This window comes from Megalops cyprinoides, chromosome 4 (assembly GCF_013368585.1).
Source record: "Megalops cyprinoides isolate fMegCyp1 chromosome 4, fMegCyp1.pri, whole genome shotgun sequence".
NCBI classification, from domain to species: domain Eukaryota; kingdom Metazoa; phylum Chordata; class Actinopteri; order Elopiformes; family Megalopidae; genus Megalops; species Megalops cyprinoides.
In genome coordinates this window covers 46,843,299-46,855,979 of record NC_050586.1, presented here as the reverse complement: position 1 = coordinate 46,855,979, position 12,681 = coordinate 46,843,299, and the positions used below count along the sequence as shown (strand labels likewise).

The following is a 12,681-nucleotide window of genomic DNA, read 5'->3' as shown; positions in this document are numbered from 1 at the left end:
AGCAAAAATGATTAAAAAACACAGAAGATGTCTATTCAGATCTTAAACATTTTATGTTGCACATGTTTGAAGGCTCAGTTTACCAACAAACAATAAACACAAAACAAAGCTTAAAATGAAAAAGAATGGAAAAAGAAAGGCAAAACCTTATTTCCTGATCTAATCATAGAATGGATTTTAGCATTAACATTGCTCATGTTTAAACACAGTCAAAAGGACATGGCTAAATCACACCCTCCATGTGGATGTAAAAAAAAAAATCAGATAAAAAATGTAAATATTTAGACCTCAAAGTGAACCGGATGAATTTTCAAATAAACCCTTTTCAAAAGCATACAAAGGAAACTTTATCTTGTAAAGCTTACTTAAATTAAATTTGCTGACAAAAATGACTGATGGGGACTCTCTAAAGCAAATGACCCATCATCTGTTTTCAGGGTACAGTGAATAAAGATACGGGGTTCCCAGACACGGCAAGTACTCCCCAAAAAGGTCTGTCATGCCATCACTTTCAAGGGGTACTGTTCTCACTCAAATGTATCCCTCTGTGACCCAAACTAAAAATGACCAATATAATGACCTTGGCTCTGACATGAGTGGACAGGTATAACTCAAGTCAGTCATAACTCTGACTGGCCCTTAATGTGTGAGATTTGTTTAACCTGGAAATTTCAACAGGGCTTCAATGCCTGCTGTTCAACAAAAATCCAAATGGCAGAAGTTTGTTCTTCATTAATCTAATCTAATCAAACTACACCATTTTTCAACTCATCTCTGTGACCCACTGTTTTCTCCATCTTCGTACAATACCTTCCGCTGTTATTTTCAAAAAGTGATGGAACAAAACCTATTCCAGCAGCTACCAGCATGACGTCTCAGAATTCCTGCTTGAGTCCTCCATATTGGTAGGATTCCAGTAAAAAATGTGTTATGCTAATGTGGGAAAAGCCTGCTAATATTCTAGACACTTTCCCCAAATTTTGTATGGGCTGTGAATGGCAGCATTTAACCTGACAAATAGCAAAAAGGAACACCGCTTAAATATCCATCCCCTGAAAAATGCCGCTGCAGAGATAATAGGTTATCATTACAGGTGGTGAATTTAAAATAAAATCAAATGGAAGAAAAGCCGTAATTAACCCCCCCCCCCCCCAAAAAAAAAAAACACAACAAATAAAACAGAGCAAGAACACTTACTAATACAACCTTACGCTCTAGTATATATTTAGCAGAAGTATTATTAATCTAGAGGTCTTAACTCTGAGAGCCTATGGAAAAAGGAAACTTGACTGTACAAACCCATCCATGGTCTATAACAACACAGCTACAAACAGACAATACAGGGGTTTCAATATCACTAGCCAGCATGTACAAAAATATGGTAAAAGGTCTGTTTCCTTCTTATTATGTATGAACCACTCTTCCATAGTTATCTGGTTTATCAAGAATAAGACAAGTAATGTTACATGACACAAAACAAATCCAACATGAAATTAACAGCAGATTCTGGGGGAAAATCACTAACACCTGTACAGTAACTCTTCCAAAAAAAAAAAAAAAAAAAGGAATACGGAATAAGACCTGACGGGACACGTGGGGGGGGGGGTGGGTAGGGACAGGTCTACATCTTGGTTTCGCTGTCTGGAGGTTTCTCGTTCTCATACTCATTCTCCTGGGAGATGAGCTGGTAGGGCTTCTTCATCTCCTTCTCCTCTACCACAGAGTTGCCCATCTCCGCATCCTTTGTCTGCAGCTCGTGCCGGGACAGGTACTCCACGATGCCTGCCCCGATCGAGTCTCCCAGCACGTTGGTGGTGGTGCGCAGGCGGTCTCTGCAGTCCAGGGCAGGAAGGTAAAGGGCAGGGGTCGGTTGGCACAAGGTGGGAAGGGAAGGCAGAAAAGGATAAGGGCAAGGTGATTGTGGTGGCAGAGAGGGTGACGAAGGAAAAGAGAAAGAAAGAAGGGAAAGAGGAGGTAAGAGGGAGAGGGTGGAATGGGGAAGAGGAAGGGAGAGAGAAAGAGAGAGGGGGGAGAAGAAAAGTGGAAGAAATAAAGGATGGAGGGGGAAGGATCAGGGATGTGAAAGACAGAGAAAGGATGGAGGAGGCAAGAGGAGAAAGGGAAGAGGGTAGAGGGGGTGAAATGATAAAGGTGAGGGGAAGGGGCCCCAAGAAGTAAGGAAGTAAAGGTGGGGAGAGGAAGAAAAGAGGAGACAGTGAGGACGAAGTGTCATTATGTATATGATATGACTTTGTGTTTTGAATACAACAAAAAAGTGTGACTATTCTCTGGTTGGACTACAGTTAAGTTACTATTAAGGCTGTCAGTCAATAAAAATGATTTTTTTTTTTCTATTAGTTTGAAAGGGTCAGAGGAGAGGGTCATAATTTGATTGTGAGGACCTGAGCGGTGACATCACTAGTGTGCCTATTCCCTGTTGTCATAATTAGTCCCGAACCCTATCTGACTCCGTTAGGTCAAACAGTCTTGCATGCTATCTCACCGCAAGGAATGGCAAAACAATACTTTGTTCTGTATTCTGACATCCTGAAGTCTGAAGGTCTGAAGCCCCACTCTAAGGTTTAAAATGCCAAAAAGTGATTTGATTGGTTGACTGGAAGGGTGTTAGGGCCTGAGCAAATTATAATTCCTGATGTTTAGTCTGTTATTGATGCTTGTTTTTGTCAAACTGGCACACTGTATTTCTCTATGATTGCACTCTGAACAGATACCCTCTGGGTTTGTGACTGTCATTTATTTTCCCTTCATTCAATTATTCCCTCTCAATTTCCTGTTCTTTATGCTTTCCCCTCAACTTCATGCTTTCATTGATGCTTTTTATTTAACCACACAAAGCCCCTGCTATCCAGGCGCACAAACACTGTTGTTGAATGGAATTCTCAGAAAAACACTGAGTAAGATCACATCATTGTCCAGAGGACTGTTTGTTTATACCTAAAATAATGGTTTATACAAGCCTTACAGTTAGCTAAACAGTCATGAATTCTAATCTCACAGTAAGTGCACAAAGAAGACAACCTCACAGGTAGCATGAGGTGATCCTTCTGTACCCCTTAATGTTTACAATTGCTCACAAAAAATATGTTTAAAGCAGCAAGGAAGTCAGACAGTAAGTGGGCCATCTAAGTATGCAAGGGCTGATTGCCATACAATCTGCATTTGGATGAAGAACACTGAGTGCTTCGAGAATATGTTCTCTCTCTTTCTCTGCCTCTCTCTGTGTGTCTCTCTATCTCTTTCTCTGTCACTCTCTGTGTGTCCCTCTCTCTTGCTCTGCCTCTCTTTGGTCTCTCTCTCTCTCTCTTTCTCCGCCTCTCTCTATGTGTCTCTCTCTTTTTCAATCATGTAAAAATACTGCCAAAAGTGTCTGGCAATTCTGTAAAAAAGAATGTTCATGTATATGTAACACGCTAGTACAACCTGAGCTTTGTGGGTCTGAAATTTGCAGCATTTTATTTATTGAGTGTGCTTTAAGCTACACAAAGTTAGAAGCACAAACAGTGCCTACGAGTTTTTATTAATACGCACACTTCTGGCACTATTTGATGCCATATTTCTCTTTCATTCTCCCTCTCTCTGTCTGTCTCTCTCTTTCTCTCTCTCTCTCTCCCTCTCTCTCACTCTCTCTGTCTCTCTACCTCTGCCCTAGGGCTGTGATGGACTTCCACACCACACTTCCCAAGCCCCTCCCTATAACCTGTCAGGTTAGGGGTTCCCACTCGACCACACAAGTCCCCTTTTGTGTGCCACACTAAAGAGTCCCCCTCAGGAAAGGAACCCAACCCCACTATATGTTCTCAGAGTGAATAGGCCAAGGAGGAACAGAGCAAAAGGGGCTCCCCTGTGTAACGGGAGGGGCGCGGCTTCAGAATTAAACAGTCTGAACACTATGCTTAAAATTGTAGGGGTGAAATGAGACAGGGAGAAAGCACTCTGCAGATCATATTTAAAATCCTGTTCCTGCTTGTTATCTAACTGCAGCAACAAAGTCATGTGAAGGTATATCCAGAAAAAATAGCCCAGGAATAGGAATGTATCATATTTCGGCTATGTTCTCGTGATCCCAGACATCTGCAGCGCAGACCCGAAAATATGGAAAAAATATGGAATATGGAAAATATCCTTCTTTTAAAGGCCTTCTCTCTCCACTTTCTCGCTGGATATAGGGTTACATCCTAGTTTAAATAGCAGAACTTTTTTCTTTTTATTTTTCTAATTAGCCTGGTGATATGTGGGCAGGGGGATTTTAATTGAAGTGACAAATTTGGGCCAGCTAATTATGTTTCTGTGTTAACACCAATTGCAAAAATGCACAACTGAAAGAAAAATATAGAGCAAGACTCTGGGGCAGGTAAAAAAAGAGTGTCATTGATATTCTGTTCAAATCTGACGTAAATTAGATTTTTAGAATAACCAGTGTATTGGCAGCAAAAGGGTTAAATGTATGGCTTGAGTCACCCAGATTCATGCTGTCAAACACGAAAGGCCAGAGCTTTTCATGTTGAAGAACAGAAAGAATTTAGTTCAGTTCCCACTGAATTCCTTTAAAATCATGATTGTGCAGTTCTACTCTTCTTGTGACTATGCTATTACCATTACAAGCATTTCATGAGTCTGGAGAAAAAATACCTCAACATCAAGAGATGTCAGGCTGAGAGCATTGTGTCTGACTGTGGAGCAGAGGTGGGGTGAGTACTCACAGGAACCAATCCACTGCAATGATGAGGGTGATATCATCGGTGGGCAGTCCAACAGAGGTCAGCACAATCACCATGGTGACCAGTCCAGCCTGGGGTATGCCAGCAGCACCAATACTGGCAGCAGTGGCCGTGATACTGTTTCACAACACAGATAATATAAATGAGTACAAGACTTAATAGACAGGCAACTTTGTCTATTAGCACACTTGGCCACTCTGCAGTCAGGCCTTCACTCTTTGTGCTATTGTCCATTCATTAAAACATTAATTCCTCACTCATAGTGGTGCCAGACACCTATTCATTTAATGCGCGCCAATATGCTTTCTCAACATCTGAACTCCATCCGCATAACCTCAGTAATGTTCCGTCAAGTCTTTATTGTCAAACATTAATCACTGACGCACATGCAAAGCGTTGTTACTATTACAAATGGCAGTGTGTTTCACATGTGCTGGTGCACTCTCTCAGATGCAGACGTGGGGCCCAGGACGGGGGATAGGGGAGGTGTCTGAGGAGCTCCCACCCAGATGTACCTGATGGTGATGATCTGGCCAAAGTTCATGTCCATGTTGTTGACCTGCGCAATGAAGATGGCTGCCAGAGCCTCGTATAGCGCAGTGCCATCCATATTGATGGTGGCACCCACCGGCAGCACAAAGCGCGTCACTCGCTTGTCCACATTGTTGTTTTCCTCCAGGCACTTGAAGGTTATGGGCAGTGTGGCTGAACTGTAGCACAAAGACAGAGAGAACGAGAGAGGGAGAGAGAGGCAGAGGGGAGAGAGAGAGAGAGAGAGAGAGATCTTATCCTTTTTCATTTTTTCCTCCACACATTAACGAGGTAATGCTGAAACAGAAGTACAGTTACCCTTATGATGTGTAAAAGTGAATACCTGCAGGTCTTCCAGCCACTTTGGTCTTTGGTAATTTGCATATCATTAAGGTGATTCTAAAAAGGATTTTTACTGCTGTTAAAGTACATAACATCCGTCCATGTCTGGTCTGAACAGTGTGGTGCAATGAGAAAATAATTGACTATCTGGTACACATAAATTTTTAATTGTTAATCCATAAGTACCACTTTTTCACAGAACATCTCCAGCTCTTCTTTTGACTTCCCCTGGCTAGCCTGGCATTGACACTGGCATTATGTTTCTCATGGGTCACCTGGTCATTGAAATACTCAAAGCTAAAATACCAAGCTCAACATTTTCACTTCCCACTACAGCAAGACTGTCAGTACTCTTGCCCCCTAGCTGTTGTTTTTTGTGTTCTCCCCAGCTGTCATTTTGGCCCATGTGCTTTTGTTTGTTGTTTTTCCTTGTGTTCCAGCCCTGCCCCGCTCTCCACCCTGTCTCCGCCCACCTGAACATCTCCACCTGCCTTCCTGCACACCTGTTTCCCATCCCCTCATCAGCCCAGCCCTATATCTACCCTGCTTGTTTCTGTCTTGTTTGCTAGTTTGTTGCAGTGTCTTGTGCCTGTTTCATTCCCACCGTGTTTCCTGCCTGTGACTACTCCCAGTTATGATCCTGCCTGTTCCCCGACCTGATTCCTGCTTGCTGCCTTGCCCTGATTGCCTGCCTGCCTGGTTCCTGACCCGTCCTGTTCCTGTTTTCGGCCCTGGTTTCACCCACGGACTGCCTGCCTGTTAACGACACTGCCTGTTCTGGTTTGCGATTTTGCCTGACGCTCTCAATAAAAGCCCTTCGGAACCCGAAACTCTCGTGTCCGCGATTGAGTCCTTGTCTGAGCCCTGACAGAAGACTGGTGATAAATAAATATTTTTAATAAATTCCCTCTTTGGAGTCCTTTACTTTACACAAGATCACTCGGTTCCATTATTTCACCTCCAGTAAGATGGCATGCCATCAGTCCCAACCACTCCAAGACAAACCTGTACCAAAAAAACCTGCCTGCCAAACACTCTTATCTATTGTCTACCCATGACCTTAGATGGTTCTGCAATGTTCCCTTCCCACTTCCCACTCTTCTCTGCCAAGAACCTCAGTGTCATCATAGATGCAAACTTCTCTTTAACAGATGATTTAATTGTGCATTTTCTTCCTCAGAACAATAAGATCAGGCCATTTCTCAATACCCACAACACCCAGCTGCTCTTCCAGGTCATTGTACTGCCCTGTGTGGACAACTCTAACTCCCCCGCTGACTGGACTCCCTGCCTGTGCTGCCAGACCGCATCAGCTCATTCATAATTGGCTGCTTGGCTGATGTTCAGTCCCAAATATGCCCATGTCTCGCCTCTTCTCGCTTCCCTCCACTGGATTGCAGCTTGCATCAAATTGGCGATGGTGCAACCCTACTAGGTCATCCAAGGTACAGTTCCTCCTTGGCCTCAGTCCATCACCAGACACTACACTCTATAACGGGCTCTTTTCTCAGCAACCCCTGGTTATCTAGCAATGCCTCCTTGTTGAGACTAAATTTGCTTCTTTTCCCCAACAGTGCTGAAATGTACCTGAAGAATAACTTGAAATCTTCTGGTATTGACTCAAAACCGACCTATTTACAATAAAACATACTGTACTGTAGCTCCCAGAATATGGAGATACCCAATACCTAGTTCCAGACACATCAACACTTCTCACTTGGAGTAGAGAAAGAAAGACTCAGTATGAGATAATGTTACATTGCTCTTGGTAGACGTGTGACAATGCCTTGATGTGAGGTAAGGTTATGTTGTTGATCATTGGAATGCGCTATATCAAAGTTATGAGATAAGGTAATGTTTGATTTTAACATCATTTCAAGCACTATATTGTACACTTGTGCCTTAGCACAGTTTTTTGACATTGAGGCTTTAATGCTGATGTATTATTTGATATTCCAAAGCTAAACACCTGTCCTTGAAGCTCTTATGATATACACCACAAGTACCTAGCCATAATAATGTTGAAGACTCTGCATTTTGTGTACAATACATAATGTATATTAACAATACTAATACTAATATCAGTCTGCCAATGACTACAAATACAACTACTACTATGAATACTGCTAGTATTATTTTGATTATTATGATGAAATCACTTATTATTAAGATGATAGCAAATAACAACTGAAATGGTTGTTGGGCAGTTCTGTGAATCTGCTCTTAAATGCATGACATGACACTCACACCACAGCTGGGAAACATTTGCGGACACCCACCTGGACGAGGTGCCCAGGGCAGTGATGAGGGCCTGCAGTAGGCCAGCGATGAAGATGAAGGGGTTCTTCCTGGTGATGACGAAGTAAAGGGTGGGCAGCACAAAGATGGCGTGGATGAGCAGGCCGATGATGACTGTGATGGTGTACATGCCCAGCTGGCCGCCCATCGCCGTGATGTCCTCCATCTCCACAATCTTCCCCGCTATCAGGAACAGGATGCCAATAGGGGCATACCTAGGGAGAGAGAGGGAGAGAGAGAAATTAGGGGGATGCATTTTATCACAATTATTTTTTGACTTACTGATTTTTGCTTATTATTTGCACAGCAGAGACGCTATTCCAGGGCTGTTTTCATTGCTCCTAACCCTCGTCCTGGAGTCTTGCAGTGTGTGGTGTTCCAAAAATGCATAACTACTGAAAATGATTAATGAATGAAAAATATTTCTGTGATTACAACATGGCCCTACTAATTACAGGGATGAGAATCTGTTGTACTAAAACTAACCACAAATACACTCCTGTTTTAATGCAAAATGCCTGTAGTTAGGATAGTGAGGGATATTTGTGTAACGGAACGGAAGTGCGTTTTGATTATTTTGGAGGAAAAACTGCAGTTTACTTAAAAACACTTTGCTTTGCTATGAATGCCTTTGACCTACATTCAGAGGCAAAAGTTTGATTGCCTTGACATTTTTCAGCAATTAAAAAACTGAACTTACAACCTCAGATCAAGTTAGTCAGTTTAGAATCCCCTGTGACACTCACACCTATAGCACATTCATTTTCAACAGCAAATTGGACATTGATCCTATTGATGTATTCAAAGTTTTTACAGCCACAAGTAAATGCGTTTGCCAGTCCGGACGTGTATTTCCAGCTCACAATTCCCTCTTATGGTTACCCTTCCAGTCCCCACCCCCTACACAGGCACTCACCACATGATAATTGCCACCAGGCGCATGATGGCCTCATTGAGACAGTCGAAGAAGTCCCTGAGGGCCTGGCCCTGCTCCTTCATGTTCCCGATGATCAGGCCGAAGCACATGGAGAAGACCACCAGGCCCAGGGCGTTGACCCCACTCACCGTGCCCGGGATGGGGATCACCTCCTCGCGGGCGATCTCCTGGCTGCCATTGGTCAGGTTGAAGATGGTGTCATTCACTGTCACCTTCACGTGCACCACCCTCTTGCCGTACTGTGTCTTGAACTTGAGTCAGAGAGGTGGAGAGGGAAGGTTGGAGAAGCATTCCAAAACCTTTTTATTTGCTAGAAGGTTCCACAGTTGTATGTATGTATGTATTTACCCAACAATTTATGTCACAATAAAGTTTTCATTTTGTCCCTTTGATCCATTTTTGGTGGACAAACAGGTGGGAGGCCAAACCACATCTCCAGAGGTGTTAGTCATCATTAGTCAGTTTGTGATTTTTGAGAGGGCGAAGTGCACTGAGGTGGAACTGAACCCCAGATGAGCCCCCTCCAGTTTGATAACCACATGAAAACAGTGGCTCTGTGTAGTGGTGTTTGTGAAATTTCTACCTCTGGGGCCAGCATCTGGAGCTCTGAGGTCCAATTTAACCTCATATCCCCTGGGCTCACTCTTGATTTCACTGGCCTTTACTGCCTGGCTACAGCAGGTCCCTCTCTTTTTCTGTCCACCCTTTCATTGCCACAACACTGCCACGGCTTCTCTACCAAATCCAATGCACATCAAACCTCACCACCCTTATCAGCAATGATGATATGGAACCATGTTGGATTAAATTTGTCCTTTTAATATCAGGTTCAATATTGATTCAATATGTCTCTTATTATTATTCTCTTGTTATTGTTGTTTGCTATGGATACCCTCTCTTTTTCAAATGCAAAATGCACAAAGCCCAGTAAACAAAATACAAAGGTAGTGATACCCTTAATCTTATAGGTGATTTGTGTAAGGTGGCAAGCTCCTCATCTCTCGATTACAGAAACGCTTTTCAATAAAACATGCCTGTCAAAGGGTGAAACAACTTGCCTTCAGCTAGGGGCAGAAAAAGCAGTCATTTTTTGTACTACAAAAGAAAAGCGGGGACAAATATAGAAGCCATCTGGAGACTGGACCAAACTGCTACCCCATGTTGTCCCCCCTACACCCCCCCCCCCCCCCCCCCCCCCCCCCCATATCTCCTGCCAACAAGGACAGCAAAGGGGAGAAGGGGAAGCCATAAAGAAAAGGCAAAAGCTGAAAAAAGTGGATGGACCACTATAACATATCGTTACCTGCTGTGTGCAGGCTTGCACCAGGTTTGGAGGGAACATGTTCCTGGAATTAAAAAATATTGAATATAATTTTACAACAAAGATTTTTGCCACATACTGCTGAGTGAAAATGAAATTATGTTTGACAATAGTTCACTCCTCTCACTTTTGTTTGCAAATAAATAGGTCAATATATGGTGAAACATGGAATCCATAACATAAAGAATATAATTTCCTGAATATCAAAATATCTCTTATTTATTATTTAGTATACATACATTGTACAATACACACAATACTGAGATTTAATTTTGTTAACTAATCTGAAATACAGTATATGCAGATATAATGACAACAATAAAGAATGTATGGTGATAAGTGTAGTATATACATATTTGAAGATTAATTGTTTTAATAAGGGACTACTTGTCCTAAACCACACCCTGAGCCCACCCAGTGCCCCTGCTGCAGGGTACCTGATGAGGTCAAGGAAGGCGTCAGCAGGGCTGACTTGCTCAATCTTCTGCTGCCGGGTGAACTCCTCCTTGGAGCCCTTCCCTGGGTGGATGATCAGCACCATGATGATGCCGATAAAGACGGCGATGACTGTGGTGGTCATGTAGTACACCACAGCCCGCATGCCCATCTTCCCTGACGCCCGACTGTCCAGTGCAGCCATGCCTGCAAAGAGAGGGGGTTGCACATGAATGGTCAAAGCATGGGAGACGGAAGGGTGCTGTCTTTCTGGGGCAACCAGGCGGCTCAGTAGTAAAAGCAAAGGTGAATCGGTAAAGCACGTTAAATGACCTCGAGAGCCCTTAATAAAGGAATTTATACAAATTTATATGAATTTATGCTTTACAAGGCACTTTGCAGAGGTGCAATACAAATGTTAACAAAGCAACCAAGCTTTTTCAAACCAGTTTCCTGAAAACAAATTAAGCCTGTGAAGTCTGGTTTAAAATAGAAAACACCAATGACCAAAATATCAGCCCTGTAAATTCATGTGACTCAATTTATAGTTCCACTTGCTGGAACACAAATGTAGGAAAAAAGCTTCTCATACTATCAAAGATTGAGCTGCCTTTATCAAATTCACTCAGGTTATCATGGCTGTTTTTATTGGCTGTGGGTGCTTCTAAGTTGATCTGCAGTCCAGACTCAACAATGGATAGCTGGTTCAAATGCTCTTTAGCTCATTACACATTATCCAGATAAAGATATAGTATTTATAGTGAATAAGACTTTTCCTTGCATGAACATGTATTCTGTGCTTTATGAATAGCAAGTCATACCTATACTATGAGAAATAACTTTATTTATGCAGCTTATGCTGTATAGTTAACCATATATTGACATTATAGCCATGTGGTGAATTCATCCCTTGAGGTGTGGACACCTTATTGTAGACCTTTCAGAGCGATGACTCCAACAAATTTAAGTTGTCAAAATGAGGCAACTGACTAAATAACATTTTTATGCAGATGGTGTGACATGTGAAAAGGTTAAGCATGGTATCTTTTGAACGCCAGAACCGATCCTTCAAATACAAATGCTATATTCTTCAGTGAGCCAGTCAGCCAGTAACTATCTGGCGAGACTTTGGAACCGCCAGCATTTCTGCTTTCCAGCTCCCCATGTCAGCAGATGGTGCCACTGATCTCCCAGACCAGCAGCTATGGACAGGCACAGAGAAGGATGCACATGCTGGATAACCCCTGCCTAACTTTACCCCTCCCTGTCCCCCTCCCACCCACACCCTGAAATCCATTCATTCCTCTTACGAATCAAATGATGCCGTCACTGAATGAATGGCCATCCACAAGTCTTCAAGTCCTCCAAATGCCTTGTGACAATCTACAGCATAATCAGTACATCTAGTTGATCTATAAGATGGTGAGACAATGCAAGCAAATAGTGAGCATTTGGGCTGGTTAGGTACGCCACACTCAGAACGCAGCCAGTGTGCAACTGCGCAGTTGAGACGTTAGAGCGTAATTCCCATGCAACAGAAGCTAACATTGCACACAGAGCAAGAGCTGTCGCTGTCCTTACGCCTGACCCCCTGGGTTGAAATAACCAAAAAAGAGGATGAAGAAATTGGGTTAAAAGTGGCAGAGAGGACAGAGAAAGAGCTACCACTGTGCCGGCGGGGACCCCACCTGGACAATGAACTGGACTAAGAAGCAATAAAGTCAGCCCTGTGTTTTCAGCGTGTCACCAGCCATTATGCCACATTGTTCCCTTTCAGGGGTACGCAGGCAAAAGCGTCCTTTGTGGGCCACGAGATGTATGTGTTCTTTTCATCCTGTACAGCGCACCCCCTACACGTCCCTCTTACTCCTCCTCTTCCTTTCCTCCACACCCCATAAACCCCCTGACACACACTCCCCTCCCAAACACACCCCCTCCCTGTCCCCTGTCCCTCGGTGATCTCATGGCCCTGTTCCTCTTGCCCGGGCCCTCTCCTCCCTCACTCCCCAACACACCCACCCCCACCCCCCTCCCTGACAACCCTGGGAAACTTGTTGACTCACACAGCTACATTGTTA

General features: G+C 43.3%; 1 protein-coding gene across 1 annotated transcript in view; it reads right to left on the bottom strand.

The window, feature by feature from the left end:
* Positions 1-221: 221 nt before the first annotated feature.
* The window catches only part of slc1a3a (solute carrier family 1 member 3a), a 28,996-nt gene continuing 16,536 nt past the window's right edge, over positions 222-12,681 (bottom strand). The window contains exons 4-10 of the mRNA XM_036526670.1: positions 10,606-10,810; positions 10,151-10,193; positions 8,827-9,098; positions 7,892-8,125; positions 5,255-5,449; positions 4,722-4,856; positions 222-1,832 (exon numbers count right to left, since the gene is read on the bottom strand). Coding sequence (XP_036382563.1) covers positions 1,622-1,832; positions 4,722-4,856; positions 5,255-5,449; positions 7,892-8,125; positions 8,827-9,098; positions 10,151-10,193; positions 10,606-10,810 — 1,295 coding nt within the window. The 3' untranslated portion in view covers positions 222-1,621. The remainder of the gene's footprint in view (positions 1,833-4,721; positions 4,857-5,254; positions 5,450-7,891; positions 8,126-8,826; positions 9,099-10,150; positions 10,194-10,605; positions 10,811-12,681) is intronic.